At 26.3% G+C, this 25,950-nt stretch overlaps 1 protein-coding gene across 1 annotated transcript in view; it reads right to left on the bottom strand.

Annotated features, from left to right (window-relative positions):
• Nucleotides 1-25,950, bottom strand: part of LOC128955978 (cell adhesion molecule Dscam2-like) — a 49,019-nt gene that overhangs the window by 1,320 nt on the left and 21,749 nt on the right. Inside the window, exons 4-18 of the mRNA XM_054301658.1 lie at nucleotides 20,452-20,778; nucleotides 17,343-17,636; nucleotides 9,799-10,016; nucleotides 9,393-9,450; nucleotides 7,420-7,592; nucleotides 6,991-7,225; nucleotides 5,860-6,021; nucleotides 5,394-5,480; nucleotides 4,875-5,072; nucleotides 3,456-3,578; nucleotides 2,550-2,723; nucleotides 1,037-1,655; nucleotides 677-972; nucleotides 553-588; nucleotides 183-471 (exon numbers count right to left, since the gene is read on the bottom strand). Coding sequence (XP_054157633.1) covers nucleotides 183-471; nucleotides 553-588; nucleotides 677-972; nucleotides 1,037-1,655; nucleotides 2,550-2,723; nucleotides 3,456-3,578; nucleotides 4,875-5,072; nucleotides 5,394-5,480; nucleotides 5,860-6,021; nucleotides 6,991-7,225; nucleotides 7,420-7,592; nucleotides 9,393-9,450; nucleotides 9,799-10,016; nucleotides 17,343-17,636; nucleotides 20,452-20,778 — 3,289 coding nt within the window. The remainder of the gene's footprint in view (nucleotides 1-182; nucleotides 472-552; nucleotides 589-676; nucleotides 973-1,036; nucleotides 1,656-2,549; nucleotides 2,724-3,455; nucleotides 3,579-4,874; nucleotides 5,073-5,393; nucleotides 5,481-5,859; nucleotides 6,022-6,990; nucleotides 7,226-7,419; nucleotides 7,593-9,392; nucleotides 9,451-9,798; nucleotides 10,017-17,342; nucleotides 17,637-20,451; nucleotides 20,779-25,950) is intronic.

Here is a 25,950-nt window from a genome sequence, read left to right as displayed (position 1 = left end):
GTTTAAGTGATAAAGTATTGATATTTATATATAAGAAAAGTTTTTCAATATTTTTGTGTGAATGTTGTGTGAAAAATGTATTTTCAGTCTAATAATAATAATAATAATAATAATAATAATAATATCAGTGATTAATGACATGACATATAAAATGTAAGGAAAGAAAAACTAAGATAACTTACCCATCAGTTTTGATTGTAACCACGTCTGACGGCTCTCCCCTACCGATCCTATTGAAGGCAATCAAATAAAATTGATAACGAGTTCCGCATTTAAGATCGACTGCTGTATAGAAGGCCTGTTGGCCGACAATACGGATTTCTTTCCATTCGGCCGAAGTGTCCTGACGTTGAAATATTATATAACCATCAACTGGATTGTCGTCATCGGTGACTGGATCCCATGCCAAATGTATTGATGAGCCAGAACTAGAGGTCACTTGTAATTGAGGTGATATCGGAGCATCCATTTCTAATAAAATTAAAAAATTCAATTTAAAATTACCGGTACTATAATAAACATTAGTTTTTTAAAAAATTAATTCAATGTTACCTAATGTTTGTATTTTGAGCTCTTCAGATGCCGGACCTTTGATATGACATTTGAAATATAACCATAAATTAATTAAAAGATTTATTTTGAACACATTTATGAAAGTAAATCAAAGTTTAATTACCGGCTCCTTTAGTATTGAACGCTTGAACAACAATAGAGTATTGAGTGAATTGTTTTAAACCATTTAAGACTACTTCCTCTCGAGTGCCGTCTCTGATCTCTAATGTTTTGTAAACAAATTGACTCTGAGATCCAAACACTTTATAACCGACATAATAGCCGCGAATCACTCCGTGTTGTTGGTCAAGATTGGGTGGATTCCAAGTCACCGAAACGGATCGTGAAGATACGGCACCTACTTTGATGCTCAGTGGTGGACCTCCTGGTGACTCCTCCTCAGTGATGACTTCAACCACTCTGTAATTACATGAAAAAACACATTAATATTTGATAATTTTCAGACAAAATAATAATGAATTACCTGCTCGGGTCACTAATCCCGATATGATTTTCAGCCAACAGACGAAAATAATACAGAAGTGCTGGTCTGAGACCAACTATTTGACCAATGGTTTCACCGCTTGGTATCGAAACGTTCAGAGCTTGCGACCAATTATTAGGATCGGCACCTTTTGGCCGAGTAGTGTACTGAATCAAGTAGTGGGTAATCGGCGAGTTTCCCGAATAGGGCGGCGACCACGAGATCTTAATTGAGCGACTGGTGATCTCGAGCACCTGGAGTTCTTGTGGCGGATCAGGCGATTCCTGGACAATGAGCTGTAGATTTGTGTCGTCAAAACCAAACGCATTGGACGCCACACACGTAAACAATGAACTGTCTCTTCTGTCGGCTTTCTTGATAATCACTTCCGAAATAATGCCTTTTGTAGTAATACTTTCATTGAGTTGATAGCGACTGTCCGATGATGTGGTCCCACCAATGGTGTCAATAACAGAACTGGCGATGACATCAATCTTTTGCTTATCTCGAGTCCAAGTGATACTAATGGGTTTATCTCCCAGTGCTTCGCATTTAAGTTTAATATTATGTCCTTTTTTGACCATTTCTGCTGTGAACTTGCTTTTGAAATGAGCGGCCACTGTATGGTGTAAATCATAGGACAGAGAAAATTGATATCAAATTATTATTTTTTTTTAAACAATATTATTTGAAAATAGTGTCCAATAAATAAGTTTTTTTGTGTTGGAAAAAAATTATATGCACTTCATGTAAGAAAAACTCAAAAAAAATTTTTTTTGTGTAATAAAAGCATTAAATATATTTTTTTCACAGAAAAAAAGATCTTAAAATTTATAACATCTCACTGGGAGTTTGATAAAGAACTTAAAGGACTATTTTCTATATATATATATATATATATATATATATATATATATATACTGTATATATATATATATATATTGCAAAAAAAAGTATACATTAAATACTAAAAAAATATATAATATATTAGAAAAAAATATATAAAAAATTCTAGTGAAAACTGAGAGCTAGAATACAAATTGTGAATCACATTATATTTCACAATAATTTTTATATTTTGTCGACTTTTTTTTCAATTGGGATGTGAAAAGTACTGTATGTGTGTGTGAATAAAATGTGAATTAAATTTAATCGCAACCCCATAAAAATATAATAATAATAAAATACTATAAAAATATAACATAAGTACAGTATATCAGAAAACATAATAATAATTTTATATATTAATATATAAATAGTTAACTTTAATAAAAAAATGAATTTCTGGCAAACAAAATTTAAGAAAATAATAAACATATTTTATCAAAAAATCTTTTTTTAAAAAAAATTATTAAATCTACACTTTTGTTGTTCTATTGAGTGAAAGTGTAAATTTTGTGATTATAATACTAGAAAAATATTTTTGTAAACTTTATTAGAGGCGGAAGTTTCTAAAATTAATTTATATTTTCTAATATTACAAGTCAATAAAAATACAAATATATATACAAACCATGAACACTAATTTTGACTACTTTGCTGAGACCCTGTCCAATGCCATTTTGTGCCTGACACAGGTAGTATCCCTGGTCAGTATCCCTGGCCTCTTGAATAGAAAGTGATCCATTTTCGTAGACTTGTAGGTGCGGACCACTAATAATCGGCTTAAAATCACGCGGAGTTTGACCTAAAATTTAATAATTATTAACAATGGTTTGTATAATAAGTGGTAATACTTAATGACTTTATTTATTGTTAAACATTTTACTAAATAAAACTAAATTAATTTTATTGAAATTATAAATATGCAAATTTTCTAAAATATCTATAACGGTATATTAAAAGTCATTTATTTAAAAAAAAACATTTGGAAACAGACTTTAAATATAAAATTAATTAAATAAATTTTGTGACCATATATTTGTGACACATAAACATAAATATCTTATATAATAATTACATAAAACATTCAGACATAATAATAATAATAATAATAATATACTGAATATTTATATCAACTTTCTCTTTGTCTGAACAATAGACATAAATATGAGAAATTTATTGTAATCTAACTGAAATACATAATTTTTGTTAATCATTAAAAATATATCATAATTCACATAAAAATGTATATAAAATTTTTGGTTTTATTATTATTATTTTATTTATGTAATGACTGCGAGGGGAACGGAAACTACCAATAGTACTGAGTTTCTCAACAAATAAAACATTAAATTACTGGTCCATTGAGTTGTTATGATATTATGGAAGAGAGAGAGAGAGTTAAGAAATGAAAAGCGGTTTATTTGATTAAATTAATCAAAATTATTAAATGACTTCTTATGAAATGTTGAGGAAGTTTACGACAATTTATTAAACACAAACCCATAGACAGACAAAACCTTAATGACTGACTTACTCGATGACGATTTAGTCCAAATGATGCGCGGATAAGGATATCCTTGAGTGGCACAGTCTATGGTTACACTCCGGCCCCTAACCACTGATGTGTCGGTTGGTTCAACTGTCCATCGAGGAGGCACTAAATATATGGTATATATATAAATATAAACATATATTAAGATATTTTCATTTTTATTAAGGAATTATTATTTAATGATTTATGGGATGAAGATGTCAGTCCCCTTTAGCATAGAATGACTGCAAGAATCGGTGTCACAAACGGCCCAAAGCTATACTCCACAAAAATTATTGCACTTTTATGTAAATCTAATGCTAATAATGATGATAACATTCACAGTCATTCTCCCAGTGCTTACATAATATATGTGCTAAAAGACTACTTATCGTAAGTACTAACTTAGCTATTACTGTATATATTATAGTATATATATATTTGATAGATATATTTTGTAATATATTATATATTGCCTATTCAGTTAAAAATTCAATCTAAAAATTTCAGTACAGAAAACCCATTTTACTACACTTTAATTAATTACTTTTCATACCATACTCTCAGCGCGTAAGCGATAAAAGTAATTAAAGTTTTTACCAGAAAACTAGTCAGAGTTTTAGACATTTTAAATGATTTTCATTTAATATTATATAATAACAAGCAGTATAATTAATTTTAATTAATAGACAGGTATAAAACATATAATTACTATTTAATAAAAATAACAAAATAGCAAATTCTAGTACAGGTTTTTTTTATTACGTATAGAATATTCTTGTATTATATTTTGCTTATATATATATATATATATATATATATATATATATATATATATATATATATATACTGTAAGTGTGTGTTTGGATTGAGAAAATAAATAATAGATAAATAGTTGTATTATTTAAATAATTGGTTACCAAAAGCTTTACTTCAATCAAACCCTTTTTGCTTCTCTGAGTCTTTTATATTTATGAGTAAAAATGAAGAGCAAAAAGAGTAGACAATTATTTATATAATAAATACAAAAGCCTTGTAATATATGTGTCTGAAAATGGATGTGAATGAGTGGATAAAAGAGAGAGAGAAAAAAAATAGATGAAATCAATTGATGATACGGTAGTGTTATAATGGTATATAACGGTATGGATGAGACCAAACACACACACATAACCATTAACTGAAGTAATATAAGAATGATAGAGGTTTGACACATCAAAATACATATATCTATCCACTTATCCTCTCTTTTCATATAATATAAGATATTATTAATGTTTTTATTTCAACACAACTGTACTTAATGTGTACCCAATATATCAAACTATATTTGTTGGTGGAGACCAACCAAAGGGATGTTGTATGTGGTTGATTGGTGTGTGATTGTAATTAGAGGGTTATGGTGTGGCATATCATACATACCGTGAATGATCATTGAGGCCGTATGGCTAACGGTGCCGGCAGTGTTGGTTGCTATACATGTATAGTTGCCCTTATGTTCCAATGTTAATGATTCAAACAATAGTGTGGACGAGTAGTCGGCCACTTCATTGACACGAATCCTCTTGTGTTGACTAATTGGCACATTATCTTTGAACCACTGAAGACTAATCGGCATATCTGTACTCATACACCACACATAGAAAATATATCGACAGTGCAAATGTAAAAACACATTAATATTTTAGATATTAATAAGAAATAAAATACATAAAAGAATATAACAATAATAAGAGAGAACAACAAATAAATCATAATTTCAATACAATAGACAAGTCTTTTGTTAAATGATTTATATATAAATCCATTTATATTAACATAAAAATAATTACACTATAATACAGTAAAATAAATAAATATATATATATATATATAAATCTGACATTTATTTGTTGTACTATCGTATTAAATGTAATAAAATTAGTTTATATGCGACAATACCTCCGCTACTAACGGTGCATAAGACCGATGCCCTCTGGCCCTCACGTAAAGACGTCGGAAAACTAAACGGCTCTATCACTGGCTTAACTGTTTTAGTAGTAGAAGATCAATGGAAAATCAGTCAGTCAATGGGATTTAGTCGATGCCCGGCTTAAGTCAAGGGGAACGGTATGTCTTATGTTAGCTGTATGTGTGTGTATTGTATGTGTGTGTTAACAGTGATTGGAGAGAAGAGCAATAAATCAATTTGAAAATGATATTGAATTGAAACAAACATTGAATGAGACAGTAGTTAAGTGAAGGGGAAAAATGAGTTCAAACAATATATAACTTATATAATTGAAGAAATAGAAAGTCTTTAATATACAGTTAAACAAGTAATGAAAATGTAGTTTTTTTTATATTTATTTTGTGTTTTGTAGTCCTATTGTTTTGTTTTTTTTTGAAAAAATGTTTGGACACTAACTTTGAACCCGAACATAGACAGAGCTCTGAGCTGACTGTCCTTTTTTGTTTTTGGCAATACATGTATAGAGGCCTTCATCAGTAGCCCTCTCGATGTGGTAGACCTCAAGAGTGCCGTTGTCGTGGACTTTCTGGCGATGATTATATGGCAACCGATGACCGTCTAAATGATGTATGAAATATATATATATAAATACAGACAAAAAAACAAGTTATTAAAAAAAGATTGCAAACAAACAAAATAAATAATTTGTAGATAAATAACACACAATACTACTAACTCTACTACTATAATAATTTGTTAGATTTAATATTGTTTTGATTTCTTACACATTTAAAAGCTTTTTTGTTGTTTTTTTTTTGTTTTTAGTTTTCTTCCTTTAACTTATGACACAGTGTTTTAACAATTGCTTTTCATTTTAAAAATAATGACTTAACTGTTACTTATACTGTATATTGTATTTGTAGTACCATTTGTAAGACACTAAAAAATGTTTATATGTTTTGTTATTATTGTTACTATTAGTATTGTCTCGCAATTTAAAACATATAAATTTTGTTACTTTTAAAACATAATATAATATAAATGATTTTTCAACGAAAATTTGCGAAATTTTTTTGTTTCACTCGACACACAATCATCTCTATGATGACAACTATAGTTTGAATTATACAGTAATCTGTAGTGTCTTTTGATTTCTCTCTTTCTAACGGTTTAAGTATTTTGCCATCTCTTTAGTAAAACAAAAGTGTCTCTTAAAATATATCCAAACCATTAAAGTAATCGATAAATAAATAAGTAACAGAAAAAAAACTATATATTTAGACAGAAAATAAAAAAAAACTGTATAAAACATTTTCACTGTTTTATAATAAGTAAAAAAATTATTCACTCATTTTTAGTTTGGTATAAACTCTTAGTATTTTTTTATAAAAATATAAAAACTTATAAAATATCTCTAAAATGTTTGTCATATCATAAATAGTATATATAAAGCCTTAAGTAAAATATTATATATAATATTTTCACTCAAACTTCTTCTACTACTACTCTAAGTATGATATCATCAAAAACTAAGCACCAAAATGAATGGTAAGGTCAGAGACAGCACACAAACAGAAAAGTCATTACCTCTTTCCCATGTAATGCTCTCCAGTGGATATCCCCCGACAGGACATCTGACAATTAATGGCTCACTGGCAACAACAGTGATATTCCTCATTGGTCTCACCACTGGTGGTCCCAACACATTAATTTTGGCCAAATGTTCAATACTGGACACACCGTTATCCGCTTTACACACGTAGGCGCCGCCGTCTTCTACTCTGACTTCGCTTATGTTAACATAACTAATAACGAGTCCCTCCTTTTGATTGAAAATAAAAATATTAGAGACAGAGAAAAATATATATTAGTCATATAGAAAAAAATAAGACATTTTCATATATATTTATATATTTATCATTTGGTGTTAATCCTAACCGTCAAAACCAAATGAAAATGTTTGTGTAGTATTTAATGTAAATTAATGGTCTGAATGATACCATTTTTAATACATACTTTGGTTACATAATCACCGAAACGAACTCTTAGATTCTCTGGAATTGGTGAGTCGTCCAATTGCCACGTAATCTGCGGAAGTGGTGTACCGCCGGCCACACACTTCAACGACAGGGCCGGTCCCGGCTCTAGGGTTTGGGTAGAAAATACTTCGCGAAATTCTGGCGGATCATCTGTTAATTAATTTTACATAAGATATTAAAATTTTTCAATTAATCAATTATTAGCAAAATACTATTTCAAAATTAATTATTGTAAAAATTTATATTAATTGAAATATCTAAATACAAAAAAAAATTATATAAAATTTAACTCTCTTAATAATATACAATATTATGATAACATAATATTATTACTATTAATACTATACTAAGTGATACAGTTATACAATACTCTGTAAAAGAAAATATATTTGAAACTTAATTATTAAATAAATAAAATCTGATTACATTAAAGTTTAAAAAAATAATTTTTTTAATTTAACTTTAAACACTAACAAAACTCATTATAAAGTTTATTTTACAACAACAAAAAAATGAAATAAAAATAAATTGAATATTTATATAGAATATAAAAATAATTTTCCCCCCATATTTAAAGTAGCATATTTAGAAAATAATTTTTTTTTATTATTTATTATATAAAAATAATTTATTCAAAAGTAAAGTAGTTTTAATTTTAAAGAATATATTATATATTTATTTTTAAAGAGATATTCTTAACAAATTCTTATATACCTTTTAATAATAATCTATTACTATATATATATACATTATATTGTACTGTTGTATTCAATAGAGAATTGAAAACTTCTATATTATAATCTGATAATAAAAAAATTGAATAAAGATTTCAAATAACATGCAAACTATTGGCCCAAAACTGTCGGCCCAATAGTTAGAGAATTTCCGAATGAAATTTCCGTCTGATTTGACTCTTTCTTGTCGTCGAGTTTTTCACAACAAAAAAGAAATAAAAAAAACTAAAAGAAAAAAAGGTATTAAAAAAATCTTAAATTTCTTTTAATATGAAAGACATCTGAAAGATAAAGAGCAGTCATTTTTGGTGAACATTTCATATTATTCTCGTTCGGATAGTTATATCTATATTGTATAGACTATGACAGATAAACTACTGGTATATAAACTATAAACTGTATATATATATTGTGTGTATAATAGTGTTTTAGTATCACATTTTAAATTTTTTCTTTTTTTTTGAGTGAGAGAGAGAGAGAGAGAGAGAGAACTATAATAATAAGAGATAAGACTAAGTGGAAGTTACAATAATATATATATATAACATTATATATTATATATATATATAGTCTATAGATTCTGTAATTTAAAATTGAAAGCAAAGAAAATCAAAGTAATAGAAAACCATTTTCTCCAAACATTTTAATCTAAACAATAACTTTATGTTATGAGAGAGAAAAAAAGTTTAGAGTTTTAAGAGTTAAAGTTAACCCAAAAAATATATAACAGAAAAAATTGCATTACTTATCCCTCTCTTACTGTATATATATATTGTGTTTTGTGTCATCCAATCATTCATTACACACACACACACATAGAGAGAGAGAGAGAGAGAGAGAGAGAGAGAGAGAGAGAGAGAGAGTGAGAGAGAGAGAGATAGGATAACTGTCTTTGTCTATCTATTTTAGGTCTTATTTCTCTTATATATAAAAAAGAAATCATTGAATTTATTTCATATTAACTTTTACTTTAAATTCACAAAATAAAATTGTAGAGACAAATAAAATCAATAAATTGAGATAAAGATAAAGAAATAACTACAACAAAGAGACAGACAGAGAAATAGTAAAAAAAATTATCCAAATATTCATTTGAAATACAGATAAAACATTTTATTATCAATCGTAAAATTGATAGATAATAGTTAATAGTTTGTTAGATGAATATACTGTATAGAGAGGAAAAGGACAGTCATATAAATGAGTCAATACATACCTCCCAATTGTAATTCGGCGAAAGCCTGGACTGATTCGTAGTCGTTTGAAGCGAAACACTGGTTAATATCAAACAAATATACGACAGAAATAAGTGGTTAGAAATGATAATCAAAAATAAATTTTGTTTTTGTGTGTGTTTTTTGAGTTACAAAAGAGAAATGATTGAAATCAACAAAAGAAGACAAAACACTATATAAATCACTTCACTGTTTAAAAAAAAAATAAAATAAAAATAAAGAAGTGATCATTAATTTCTGGGTTGAAAATGGGGTTAATCGAGGATTCAAGCGATTCAATGGGATGAGTGTATATTGAGTTAGGGCTGGACATTGAGTGGTATGGGTGGGGTGGGATATGCACTGGTATGTAGTTATATAAGTAGAGTAAGTGAAATGGTTGACTACCTGATACATTCCCCGGTGCTCTTTAGCCACCGAATCAATATGTATTAAATCTTTGGAAATGAAGCGAATGTCTGAATTAAATCCCGATTTAATTCTTCGATGATTTCTTTCCCAACTAATCGTATTAATCGGATGTCCAGAAACACTGCAATTAAATAGGGCTGACTTTCCCACGTCTACTGATTGCCGATTTGGTAACAGTTGTATTGATAGCGGAACTGTTGAATCCATGAAAATTAAATGAGAGGAAAATAAAAATAAATTCAATTCATTAGTAAATATATAATATATAGACTCATATATTATATCTAATCATAAAATAAATAATTATGAATTAAATTTTTCTTTTAAAAAATTTATTTAATAACATCAAATGATTTATTGGTTTATTATTAAATGATATAAAGCAATAAACTTGAGTTTCATTACTTTTATTTATTAATGATTTTCAATTTGCCAACAATAATAATTACATATATCCATCATACTGTATATACTATAAAAGATTATATAAAATATAATATATAAACATTGTAAAATAATTTTAAGACTATAAAGAATAATATAACTTTAATTTTAGTTTAAATCAAATTTATGTTATAATATATATATAAAATATACTATAATATTATTATTAATGTATTATTATACAAAAAACAAAAAAATTTTAGATATCAAATATAAATTTGTAGATTTAAACTTAAAAATCAATAAATTCTAAACTATTAAATATAAATCAATAATTTTTTAATAGTTTTTATTTTATAAAGACTGTATCTCATATACAGTTTTATATTAGACATTTATAGTCAAAACTAAACCCCATTAAACAATAGATAAATGTGATTTCAAATATAATATGTCAGTATTTTACTGTAAACTAACAGTTTGTAAAAACAAACATCAATTTTAATAGAAGAAAATAAATAAAATCTACAAAAATTTATTTATTGAGATTATAGATAAGCTTTTGGTTGTTAATCAGTTTTTATATCTAAACAAAATAAAACAAGAAAAACCTAAAACACAATTGATATAATGTGATAAAGTATTTTGTTAGACATTTTTTTAAATTAATGTCTAAATATGATGATAATGATAAAAAAAAGTTAAATTTGTGTGATATTTAATAAAATTACTATTTTAAGAAAACTAATCAAATGATAATAAAACAATAGAAATGTACAAAAATAAACAAAATGAAAATTGTATAACAATTGTACAACAAATAGCTTTGTATAGATTATGCAAAGCTAAAAGAGATGACAAAAACTAATATCTATCAGTAATTTCACTAACATTTTTAAAGGACATGTTTTGCATACTTAGACATCTCCTAATGTGATACTTCATCGACAAATGATATAATCAAATCTTTGAGATATATATAAAAAAGGGAATAATACAGATAGATAAATAGATAGATAGATAGAGTGAATGAGAGAGAGAGAGAGAGAGAGAGAGAGAGAGAGAGAGAGAGAGAGAGAGAGAGAGAGAGAGAGAGAGAGAGAGAGAGAGAGAGAGAGAGAGAGAGAGAGAGAGAGAGAGAGTTAAATGTAAAGTCAAAAGCAAATGAATGTTTGCATCACAATGTGTTTGGTTTTTGTTTCTATTCCCTCTATAGATGCCTCAAATTTCTAACATTATATCCAAAAGTCTTAAATATATTTATTTCTATCTCTATCTTTCGGTATTTATAACTTATTTTTCATTCAATGCTTTATATTATACATTACTTTGTGTTTGTATTATACTATACTATAATATTGTTGTAATGTATTCAACGCAAGAGTTGGACCATAAAACTAAAATAGCAATAAAAGAGCCAAAAAATATACGACATTATACATCATATCTAATTCATATTCACTATTTATACGTTATAAATATAATGACAAAGTTATACACAATATACACTATATATATGGCATATATGATAATATAAATGTAAAAATGCTGCGAGAATTGGGATCTGAATACCATTGGAAACAAAATTATATGTCATTCAAATCACTATTATTTCCTTATTTTTTGTCATATATATAATATAAAGACTATTGAATTAATTCTCTACACTTTTCGCTTTCTCTCTTAACATGTTTTTTGTTACAAAAAAGAAAAGAAAAAATCAATAGATAAACATTTAAAAATAATCGATAACTTTGTATGACTACTGTTCCCCAGTACAGTACAATACAGTGGCTTATTATAAACTATGGTCACATTATATACGGTATATTGTAGTTGTTTTGATTTTTAACAACATTATAAATGTTGAAATATAAGAAAAAAAGTTTAATATTAATTATTTCCAGTGTTTACGTGACATATTGTAATAAAAAAATAGTAGAAGAAATCATGTATTGAAAAAACACAAACCCTTAGTATTTAAATATACAATTTGTTGTATAATACAAACAACTATAATATTATTATTGGCCAGACTTTGATTGATATAACAAATTGTTAATGTGTTTTGACAACCAAATAAAAAAGATTATATACTGTATTTTCATTACAAATAAAATTGTTTGGTTTCTATATTTATATAACATTATTTATTTCAATATATTAGTATTTGTAATATTATAATGACTTACTCATTAATATTTTTACAAAATAAATATTTATTTATGTTAATACAGTAATAAAATTTATTATAAAGTCTATTGTATAATATAAGACACCTTATTTATACTAATAAGAGTATAATTATTTAAATGTTAGTCTACTAATAAAAATAAATAGTTAAAACTTGATATTTTTAAATATTAAACAAAATAGTTATGACTTTTTTTTGAAAATTTTAAAACTTATTCATTATTTATATCCTATTTATCTGAGTTTATTTTTTGTGTCCAAAGATTTTTGTATAAAAATTTCTAAGAGAGAGAGAGAGAGAGAGAGAGAGAGAGAGAGAGAAAGAAAGAAAGAGAGGAGAGTCCACCGATTTTTCATAAAAGTGATATTTTGCTACATTAACCTCCAGTTTCAACAACACTGTCATATATAGTATATTATATACAGTATATCTATTCATACAAAATAATAAACTGTATATCCATAGAGTCAGTGAAGACAAATTGGTGATACAGTTGTCGTCAAAAATATAAAAATATTTTTCATAACTATTTAATATATTTAATGCTTCTTGTATTCATACAGTGTGTAAACAAAAAATATTTTTAGTTGACGATCATATATTATACATAAAAAGACTATACTATATATGTCTTTTTCACTTTAATTAGTGAATCAAATACTTTATATAAACCCAAAACTACTACTACTACTAAATAAATTGAATGACAGTTGCAAAAGAGAAACTTTTGCTTTAATTATAAATACACAGAAAATCTTTAAATATCAATGAGAGAGAGAGAGAGAGAGAGAGAGAGAGAGAGAGAGAGAGAGAGAGAGAGAGAGAGAGAGAGAGAGAGAGAGAGAGAGAGAGAGAGAGAGAGAGAGAGAGAGAGAGAGAGAGAGAGAGAGAGAGAGAGAGAGAGAGAGAGAGAGAGAGAGAGAGAGAGTATAAGATTTTCATATGAAGTGAGCCCTTAATGAGTGTTAGTTAAGAAAAGGCTGTTTTCCGACAAGTATTGTATTTCATATAAAAAGCTGGAAAAAAATTCTAAAAGAAATAAAAAAGTTTTTATTTTGATTTCTACAAACTCTATATGTATTATATAATATATATATATATAAATATATGAATAGTTTTTTTTTCATCATTCAACGCACGAATGCCTTATGTTTTGTGTGTTTTATATATGTTTTTATATTCAACACTGAATTAGTGGATATTTCTTTTGAGATTTCCTATTGATAAGCATTTTGTGATGTTTTTATGTGTGTCTGCAATAACTCTGATTTTTTTCTCTGTGTGTGTAATTTTTCTCTATAGATTTGGGGGTTACACTACACTATATATATATATATATTATTGTTTTGCGCAATATATAAATTGTTTATAAAATATTGTGTGTGTGTGTGTGTGTGTGTGTGTGTGTGTGTGTGTGTGTGTGTGTGTGTGTGTGTGTTGTCAAGGGATTGTCAAAAATTGTGGAATTTTTTTCCAAAGATATAAATTTCTCAAAAACATAAGTTTAATGTGATTTGAAAGCAAATTAAAGTGCCATAAATGTGCTCCTAATGAGTGAATTAGTGTAACCGTGTTTCACATGTAATACAGGAAAAATGTAGTATTCATGACATCGATTAAAATAACAATTGAATCGTGAATTCAATAAAAAATTTCTATATATATACCGGTATATACTGTATATATTTCTATATGAATTCCCCATATATTCCGGTTACTAACTCTACAATATACCGTATAGTATATATTATAAACCATACTATATATATCACTCACTTTTCCTTCAGATATATTGTAAATTATAATATAATGAAAATGCAGGAAAAATAGTCACTAAAAAATTGCTACAAAATTTGTTATCAGTTTATCAGCTTTTTTATATGTGTGTAAAACTCAAATAATAAACTTTTCAAAAGCCAAACGAATTACTTATCGCCATCAAGTGCTCCGACAATGAGAGCACCGTTAGTGTACAGTACTGTAGAGTCAGTCACACAACATATGATCCCCACAATAAACTAGACTAATATGTATGAGCTCTGAATTATGTCTGTCTAATAAAAAATTTTTGCAATGCAAATGAAAATCAAGAGAGCACTCGACATTTGAGTAGAAAGGAACGGGAGATTGAGTGGGAAATACACAAATAATAAACGACACACACTATCGGTTGATAAGGACAGGAGAGAGAGAGAGAGAGAGAGAGAGAGAGAGAGAGAAAGTAACTCTGTTTTCACTAAACCTGATGTCAGCTCTAAAATAGTCCAACAAATCTGCACTCTTTGACTGTCATTCAAGTGAATTGCATTTAATACAGTCATTGTGTTTGTGTGGCTGTATATCAGTGCCATTCAAATGACTGAATGACTGCACCCCTTGTTTGCATACATAATATGTAAGATCTGTCTCTCCGTTTCTGGTCTATTGTTAGCTAACTTTCCAATCACTCTCTCCCTATCCCTCTCCGAGTGCCAGAAGTGTATCTACTGAAACAAGTTTTCAAGGGGTCATTCAAATGAATACCGACAGCACAGCACCGGTCGATATTCTCAGTGCACATCATATCACACATACTTCAACATACATATACTGTATATATCATCTCATTGTACAGTATATACGGTACAAGTTATGGCACAGAATTTACAGCAAAAGTTTGTTATGATTTTCACTCATAAAGAGAGAGAGAGAGAGAGAGAGAGAGAGAAAGAGAGAGAGAGACTCTTTTCAATAAACTTATGAATTATGGATTTCATGGATAAAATTGATTCAAAATATGGTTTAGAAATATTTGTGAATATTATATATAAAATAATATATTCCGAAACGTTTTATATAACACTTCTCTCTCTCTCTTTCTCTCAAATAATGTCATGTATTTTGACCACAAAATCAAGTATTCAGCGCTTGATATTTCTAAATATTATATTATAGTATTATTATTATCACAATTTGAAACGCTATATAAAAGTACCACAAACTTAATACTTTGGTGAATGGCTTGTAATAAATTGAGAGGAAAACAATTGTTTATTGAGAGCCCATATTTGCACTAAAAATCTATAATAAGGCAGTAATTTTGGGATTTCAATGCTCACACATCAACACAAAATTTATATTATTTTTCGTATATACTATATATACAATATATAAATTTATATTACTAACTATACTACTGATAATATAAGACACCATAGATTTTGTGTAAACGGTTTTTGGCTTAAATTTATCGCAACGAATCCGATATTTAATTTCGACAAAAAGCTTAGCATTTTGTTGCACTCAAAATCTTTTATAGTTGTCATCAAATTGAAGTAACAAAAAAAATAATGATAAAAATCTCTAGGATTTCTCTTTAAGCAATTGAATGTATAAAATATAGGCAATCGTTACGACAATTCAATTGCTATTACCATTGCTTTTCTCATTTCCAATCAGTCACTCACTCACTGCTAGAGTTGCTGTGAAACACACAGTTTAATAGCAAATGTTTTCTCTCTCAATGTTAAAACTCGATAGTGTATTATACAGTATTATAGACTATTTGTGAAATAATTTTTAGGATATTTTTTTGAAAAAGGTAACGTCAGTTATATAAAGCTTTTCCACTAATGTAATACAATGTAAGAAATATATATACAGTATATATATACTCTTTTATACAATATATTGCATACAAAAATGCAAAATAATTTTTTTTGCTCAATAATTTAATAGTTTATTTTATTTCAAAAAAAATATATATAAAATAAATTCAATTGAAAATTTATTGAGATATTTTGTTGCACTGGTTGTTAATAGCAAAAAAAACTTTTTGCTTAAGTAATAAAAAATAAAAAGATTTTTTTTTGCATTTAATTCATTGCTAAAAAACATGGTTTCGGTCGCCAACATAGCAATGACTTAATCTAATGTATAGCCAAAGTAGTAGTGAAAATAAAATAAAAATTTATCTCTCATACTGTGAATGTCTGACAAATATAACTCAATGAAACCGATTTTATAATTTTATTTTATTTATTTTTTTTGGTGTAAATTATTATGTAATGTATTTGTCATTCATTTGAAACTTCATAGTATGTGTGTGTGTCTGTTGACCTCATCCGCCGCCAGTGAATAGCAATTGAGTGAGTGAGTGGGTGAGTAAAAAATAAGAAAATAATAAATATATGGCATCTTATTCAGAAAATGGTTGTTCACTACTAGTGACAGACAATTTCAATAAATTGCATATTTAATGCATAGAGAGAGAGAGAGAGAGAGAGAGAGAGAGAGAGAGAGAGAGAGAGATCTAACATATAACCGAAAAAATGTAATCTCATTTAAAAATTGATGTATGAATTAATAAATTATATAACAGTTTTTTTCCTGAATGAATGATAATATAATATAAAAAATTTATGTAATGAATGAAAGAAAAAAAATGTGTGTTAATCCATCAACACATTCATACGAATCACTTTATACTAACCCACCAAAAAAAAGAGGTCCCAAAAATATTGTTGTCATTCAAAAAACCGTGAGGGAAACCACACAATAAAAAAAATTAAACTCAACAACAAAAAATTGACGACAAAAGTGTGCGCCAGAGGGGAGACATAGTTGAGAGAGAGAGAGAGAGAGAGAGAGAGAGAGAGAGATAATAAAAAAAGTTAGCGATAAAGAGTTGTTTGACATTAGTAACAAATTAGTAAAGTTATGTTTTGGGGGGTGGGGTGGGGAATGTAAAGGATATCAATTTTTCGACACACAAAAGGACAGACAAATTTTATATAATGATATATATAAAATATTTTATGGATGACCCCTAAACACTAAAAATTAATATATCATTTGAGTTATTAAATAATAACATTTTTCAAATTAATTTTAGTCTAATATATTAATTTATATGTATTTATATAAATAATAATTAATTGTAGATAAAAAAAACAACACATACTTCTGACAGATAGCTCGGTCTCGACTTTTTCCTCAGCAATCGTATTGTTAACAATACACTGATAGACACCCGAATCGGTGGGCGAAACGTCTCGGATGACCAAAATGCCGTCCAATTGATCGATACGGTCGTTGGCCGACAATGACTGGCGTTCGGCGCCGTCCTTTTTGAACCACTTGTATTTCGGTAGTGGCCATCCCTGTGCCAGACAGGGCAGTGCCACTGTATCTCCTTTGACGGCATTCACCTGATACTTGGATTCTGTAATTCTTGGACTAACAAATGAATGCGATTCTGTAAATAAAAAAAATAATCATTTTAATTGTAAAGTATATAATAAATACTATTTTTTTAAATAAATATTATTTAAATATTCTATTATATATTTTTCTTAGGTTTTCGTATAAGTTTGATATTTAAATTAATTTATATTTGTTAAACAATTCTTATATATTTTTAAAAATAAATATGTATATAAAAACAACTAAACGATTATGTTCAGACTATTAATTTCAAAATAAATAGTATAATATATATATATAAATTTATATATAGAAAATATTTTAATATAATTTGCGTTTATTATGTGTTAGTTTGTTTCATGAGATTAATTGTATTTGACTTAACGCTTATAATGTGTCAAATAAACACTATTCGCATAAAAACAATGTGTGTTTCATTTGACAGCTAAAAATGTGGTCATAAATAATGGGTAAACATATGTAAGTAACAGTGGTTTATATTTTTAATAGAGTTTCAATTTTCTTATTTCTCATATTATAGTAAATAACAGTATATTAAAAAATTATTGAAATAGCAATACTTTAATTACTATAATATTTTCTTAATTAATTAAATAAATAACATAATTATTTAAAAACAAATAATACATTAAAGTGCATTACATAAAAAACAGTAAGTTATTTAATAATTTTGTTAATTTATGTAAAGATATTTATACTAATATAAACTAATGTTTGTCTAGAATATTGTTTTTCATTAATTCTTATATTGATATTAACCAGAATTACGACAGAGTTTTCACTAATAGAATATAAAACAAACAAAAAACAATTTTTTCAGTTATTAATCATAAATTATATTTAGAAATAATCATTATATGAATTACAGAACATAGTTATAGATGAGGGGAGAGAAAGAGAGAGAGAGAGAGAGAGAGAGAGAGAGAGAGAGAGAAAATAATTATAGCAATTTTGACTACAAATGGTTAGTTGAATGCCATTTACAGCCAGCAAATTGTCAGTGAATTACATGAAGTACTGATCAAAACCATTGATAAGTCTGCACCAGATTTTCTGTAGATTTCAGATAAAAGAAAGATTTCTCTGACTATTTGTGGTGTGTCTGTGATGTTAGATGAGTGTCTGTGCATTAAGCTATCGGTGCTCACACATACACAGTGTGCTTTACACACACACACACACACATACACCATATATATACAAATAAAAAAATAATAAAAAGCCCACAGTTTTTCATATAGTAGTTATATACGATATATATATATATATAAGTATAATATATATTAAACGTCTTGATATGCCATTTCTGTGGGCTTCTGGTGTTTGTGAGCACTACTTGTGATTGTGATAGAGAGCGACTGAATGCCACTTCAATTACTAAATGTTTAAATCACTTCAGATATAAGCCCTCACAGATCGGAACTGGTATTATAGTCGGCATCTCATCTCATCTATACTATCGCATTGACGCTTACAGACAGTCTGATACAGACATTATATGTGCTTTCATAATATTAAATTAAATTATACTACAATAATATAATATATTATAGTTTTATACAGTATATTATTTTTTATATTTATTTCTTCATATAATTCCTTATACACATTACTTAGTTTAAACTTTTGAAGTGAAAAAAACGTTATCTCTATTAACAGCACAAAAATATCTATAATATAACTTAAATTTTGTAAGCAATTTATGACAAAAACACACATACAATGTATATTATGTTATATAATATTATCTTAGAATAGGTTTCATCTCAACAAACACTAATGGATTGATAAAGTGATAGATAGATAGATAGAGAGATATTTATATACATTTCGTTTTTTACTAGTAATTGAACTTACAATACAAGTGCGATTAAATTGTAAAATAAATTTTTAAAATATTATTATTTTTGTAAAATAATATTTCATTTGGTGTGTATGTATGTATGTGTGTGTATGTATGTGTATGTATGTGTATGTATGTATGTGTGTGTGTGTGTATGTGTGTGTCTGAGTATGTATGTATGTGCTAATGAATTATTAATTCAAGAAATAATGTTTTCCTCTACTATTTTAAAGTGTATTTTTAGTAAAAATTGTTATATAAGATCTCTCATAAATTATCGCTAATGTTTAAATAAAAACAAAATTATTTATTGTAAATGACTTGAAGTTGTAAACTAAAAACAATAGTATAAATAATAACGTTATATAATTCATATTTATTTATTTTTTTAAATGTGTATATTTTTGTTTTGAAAAATATATGCCATTTACTGTATGTGTTTGTGTTATATTTGACTTATTTTATAAATTATATGAAACAAGAAGTGTTGCAAAACATGTAATGAATTTTTGATTTAATGTTTGTTCACTTAAACACACAATAAATATATCTATGTTTTGCTATTTTTAACATAATAAACAAAATAAAAGTTAAATACTATAATATAAAAAAAAGTTTGAGTCGCAAATATATGATAAGTTAATCGCATAAAACATTTATATATAAAGTTAATATAATATAATATATCTAAACATTTAGAGAGAAAGAGAGAGAGAGAGAGAGACTCTTTTTGATGGCATATTTTGAGCGTTAAATGAAATGCACAGCAAAATAGTGGAAACAATTTAATAAAAGACAACACAAAGCAAAATGAGAAAATAAAATCATATTTTTGATATATAATAATGTAATTTTGTAACAAAAATCAAATATAATAGCAACAAAAAAAAGTGGCACAACTTTTAGTAATGGTTATGAGTTGGGAAAGTTATGATATATATATATATAAGTTATATTAAATAATATATAAATGTAATATATTGTATATAAATGATTGTCATACCCGTCACAATTAACTTTCCCGCCGATCCACTGGTAAACGTTTCGCCAGTAAGTCGATTACGTGCCCGACATTTATATGTCCGGTGATTGAAAGTCGAGTCAACATTTCTAATATACAGTTCCCCAGTTTGTAGCATCAAATATCTGGAAGACTGGTTGCCAATGATTGTGCCCGTCGGCTGAATCACTCGGCCGGTTGGTTCCTCTATCCAGGCCGTCACCGTCAGGTAGTCTCTTACAAATGCCGGTATATGGCACCGCATGACTGCTGTATTGCCCATCACTGGGAACTCATCATAGACTTCAATCACAAAATTTTGGCGAACAACTGAACCGGAAAGACAGTTAGAGAAAGAGAGAGATAAATAATTAGAAAAATATAAGTGAAATATATAAATAATTTAATATTTTATATACAATTTTGATTTACAACACACACACACACACACTGTTGGCAAGCAATCATATTGAATGCAATAATGCATTAATTAATAAATAGCTTATATCTAGTAATATGACATAAGTGTGCGATTCATACATGAAATAATCATTTAGTAAATGTCTCTCAAATGTATTATTAATGGAAATACAAATAAAATTATATAAATTATATTTAATAATAATTATGAAAAAATCGTGAAAATTACTATTTGCTTATCATAAGTTTAATACTGTACACATTTTGTTAATTTATTTATTAATAAAAATACACCAAAATATGCGGTATATATATACTTATAATAATTAAAAATTGTTTTTAAAAATATGTAAAACATATGAATATTTTTTAATTTTGCTAATTATGCATCATCTGTATTTTACATTTACAAATACATTAATTTAGAAAAATTTTTGACTAAAATATATGATTTGTTTTGTTTTCAAAAAATACTTTTTTCAAAAGCAATTTTATTGCAAAAATCTCTTTCTAAAATCTTAATTTTTTAATTTTAAAAAATATAAATTACATAATGTATCTTATGATTTATATATATATATATATATATACGGACAACATTGGTGACCCCATAATTTTTATATTTTGTAGGACGACTACACTAACTATTGAAATTGAAAGACAAGTAATAAATCCCAGAGTTTATTGAATTATTCAATGAGAAGACAGTAATATATATATATATATAAGAAAAATGTTTTGAATCTGTAAATGCAATGATATATATAGATATATATTTTTGACAAATTCTTCTCAAAAATAATAAATTGATGAAATATTACGGTATGTTTCCACGGATACTACAGTTTACAACATCAACAACAGTATTGGGAATATATATATATATATATATATATACACTTTGGGTACTAAAAATGCTATTTTAACAGTATTTTTGTACATAATTTTTAATTATTATTTTACAACACTAATACAAAAGTGAGATTAAAATTAATATTTGAAAATTTTTGCTCAATTAGTTAAAAAATGTGAAATTCAATACATAATAACTTAAAGTAATACTATGGAAAATTATAATTAAATTACTTTTTTTCTAACTTATAAATATACATACAATAGTTTAATATAATAGATAACGAGAATATTATTAATATCATTATATATTTTTATTCTTTAATAAAGAGTGAAAAATTTTTGCTAAATAATTGAAACAAATGAAAAATTCCTTATATTTTAACACCAATTATGATGACTATGTCTAATAAATTTATATATTGTAATAATTTAATCAATATTAATGTTTAGGAGAGTCTGTATGTTGCATATGAGTCGCTAAATAAATACTAATTGAATTAATTTAAAGCTTTTGTGAACAACATTTGCACAAATATCATATTATATGCATATATACTCTATATATAATTTATACATATATAATATAGTATTTTGCTATTAAATATATATCTAGACATACAATATATATATAATATAAGCCAACGAGTCTTTCCTATCATTATCAGTACTAGTTTTTAACAAACAAATAAGTAATAAATTTTTCATTATCTCCAACACAGCCATCGTTTGACTCATTTAATGCTCAACTGATGCAAAATAGACCAGTAGTTAGTGAGTTGTAATAATAAAATGAATGTTAGTTAGCAAATAGTTGTGTGTATATAATGTGTGTGTGTGTGTGTGTGTGTGTGTGTGTGTGTGTGTGTGTGTGTTTGAAACTGATGGAGAGATACAATGTTAGTGATGACAGTTCAAAGTCTATTCAATAGTATAATTGCAAATTTATTTTTGCAGTCAAGTAATTAATAAATAGAAATTTGTTCAAAAAATATATAATGTATATAATATATTATACATTTATAAAGAATTATTGGGTGCGGACTCAATAAATGTGTGTAAAACTAATTTTGTTTAAATAAAAGCTCAATTTTGTAGACTTGATGTTAGTTAGACATGTTAGCAGACATAAAGAGGAACTGGATGTTGAACGTTATAATGGCAACCATTATATAAAAGGGTACTACACAGCACTCAATGGTCATATATATCGTTATATATATATATATATATATATGAATGTGTTGGATATGCTGTTTGTTTGAAAGGACTGGTTATATAATAATAAAGTTTATTTCCATTTCATTTATTACTTTAGAGACAAAAAGAGATTGGACTCAGAAAATGGTTTTCAAAACTACATTAAGTAAAGGATATGAAAAGCCATAGAAAAGTTTTATAAAAGTTTTCATTAAATGCAATACAAATACACAAAAGAGTATAATAGGAAAACAGTTTTTCGGCGAAACAACTAAATAATATATATATATAACTTAAAAATAAATTTTATTTCACAGAATTAAAACATTATATAAACATTACATTACGACGACTTAGTTCAATAAAAATTTATCACACAATTATATAGACATTTTGTTTTTAAGTGACAAAACTTTTTAATTAGTACTTAAATGAAAAATATTTAGCTATAAGTTTTATATAACAATCTTTACTGAAATGTTTAGACAAATGACTACAAGATAGTTGTCATTAATTTTCAAACATTACTTTAAAGACATTTGAATTTTTACAAAGTTTTTATATCTACTTTTATACTACTGTGTATACTAACCGATAATAATAAAAACAACCAATAATAGGAAATTTAATTAATATAAATTACTAACTTTCGTCTTTAATTACTTTACTTTATATAAATACAGTAATTACAACATATGTAGATAATGTCATATAATAACGTACCTATAATATCATACCCTATAAGTACAGTATTATAGAAATTAGAAATAATTAGAAATAAAAAATAAAAATTTTTAATTTGATTATTAAAACTTGAAGCATAAATTTTTTTGTATTAATAAAAATACTATAAATTATGTTTTAATAAAATTAAAATCTTTATTAATTCTGTTTATAATTTAATTAATACTGTATGTCAAATTGATAATATATTTATATTAATATTAATATTTACTATAAATGAACATTAAAAGTGACAGATTTTTCTGATATATATTAAACAAATTAATTGCAGTATATATATATAAATTATAAAAAAATACATCATTATTTTGAGATAAATAATATTATAAATAGTAGTAGTGGTAGTACAATAGACACTGATAAATATAAAAACAAACTATTATTTACTTAATCTTAATAAATTTCATTCAATTAATCAATTTGTGTGTATTTTTTATACTATAAAATTGAAATACTGTTATATAAATTGATAATATTAAACACTTTATTGATTGTTACGTATAATCTCTCTCTCTCTCTCTCTCTCTCTCTCTCTCTCTCTAACAAACTATATATATACAAGATATATATAAAATATCTACTGGTAGAAGTTAATAACAAATAGAAATATATTATATATATTGATATAATTGATATCAAACAAAATATCCACAGATGTACTCCTCTATTGTATAGTTTTTTAATATGTATCGGACAACTATGTGATGGTATTGACGTAAATCTGAAAAATATCATTAATCAATTCAATAGCTTTATACTGTATATTTAAAATTCAAACTAATGGTAAAAGTTATATGAATCACTGTAAATATGTACTGTATATAAATATATATTTACATGTATATATATATATATAGTATTTATCCTTATTTTAAAATATTTAGTTTTTATGAATATTTATATATAAATATAAAAAACTAAAGTTAATAACTGTCTAAAACATGAATCCAATGATCCGATCAATTGATAGATAAAAAAAATAATAATACAACTAAAGTGGTTATCCAAATGTGTTGTGTATGTGTATATAAAAAACTTTGTGTATGTGTTGTATGTGTTTGGCAATGAATTAAATGAGATGTACTCTAATTGAAATAAAACACAATAAATATTTTAGTCACACGTTTTAAAAGCATTTGATTATGAGTGCATATGACGTGCAAATGATCATCATATTAGTGAAAGAATAAGAGAGAGAAAAAGTGAAACTAATATTTAATTTAAAGTGCATTTTGTTATTCAATATAATGACATAGAATTAAGAGAGAGAGAGAGAGAGAGAGAGAGAGAGAGAGAGAGAGAGAGAGAGAGAGAGAGAGAGAGAGAGAGAGAGAGAGAGAGAGCTTTTTAGTGTTTAAAAGCGGAACTTAATTCCAAGTCGTTAAGTAAAGTCACTGAAAATCCTCACCAAACAGTATGTATGTGTTTGGGAGTAATAGTGTAGCACTTGGAGCTCAAAACTGCAGCAGACAATGTGTGTGTGTGTTATATAATAGATGCATTGATTTTTGTGTATGTATTTTAATGTATGCACCGTTGGTTCAAATTAGGAGTTGTGTTCACATATATATACACACAAAAAAATTATGAAAGAAAGCGAGCGATTGTGTGACACAAACTATACGACCAATACTTTGCATACATAGAGAGTATAAATTTTGTGCAAATATTAAATGTTTTATATATATATGTTTTAAGTCTTAGTAGTTGTGTCGGTGCTGTTGGCTTATGATGTAAGTCACAGAGTCTTTTGTAGCCATTTGCCGATAATATGCCAATCAATTATCACAAACAAATTAGTAATGCAATTCAACAAATATACTAAACAGATCTCATATTATTGGACAGTTAGTTTGGCACTGTTAGCATTGGGATAATAATGACAACTAAAAATTTAATTTAAATGAATACATACTATAAATAAACTAATCTCTCTTTCTTTCTCTTGTTTTTCAAAGCAATTGATTTATATAAATCTATTATTAAAGAAATTGATATAAAATTCCGTTTTTGAATTTAATTTTTTTCTCTCTCTCTCTCTCTCTCTCTATGAGTCGACAATACATTCATACTATGATATAATCATAAGACAAACACTGAAATGTATTCATGCGATCAGTAGTTCATTAATTATCTCAATTTAAATGTCACATCAAATGATTTATTAGAGGCAACTATTTTATGTTAATTTTTAGTAAAAATTTTTCTCTTCAAATAACTTTTGATATAAATTATCAAAAAATCTTGCCTTCATATTAAAACTAAAGCTTCCAACAATTGTATATA

This window comes from Oppia nitens, unplaced genomic scaffold, assembly GCF_028296485.1.
Source record: "Oppia nitens isolate AA-2021 unplaced genomic scaffold, nextdenovo-longstitch-racon4-pilon3 scaffold2_pilon_pilon_pilon, whole genome shotgun sequence".
Taxonomy (NCBI): domain Eukaryota; kingdom Metazoa; phylum Arthropoda; class Arachnida; order Sarcoptiformes; family Oppiidae; genus Oppia; species Oppia nitens.
Note: the sequence above shows the minus strand (reverse complement) of the source record. Positions and strands in the feature narration are given on the sequence as shown.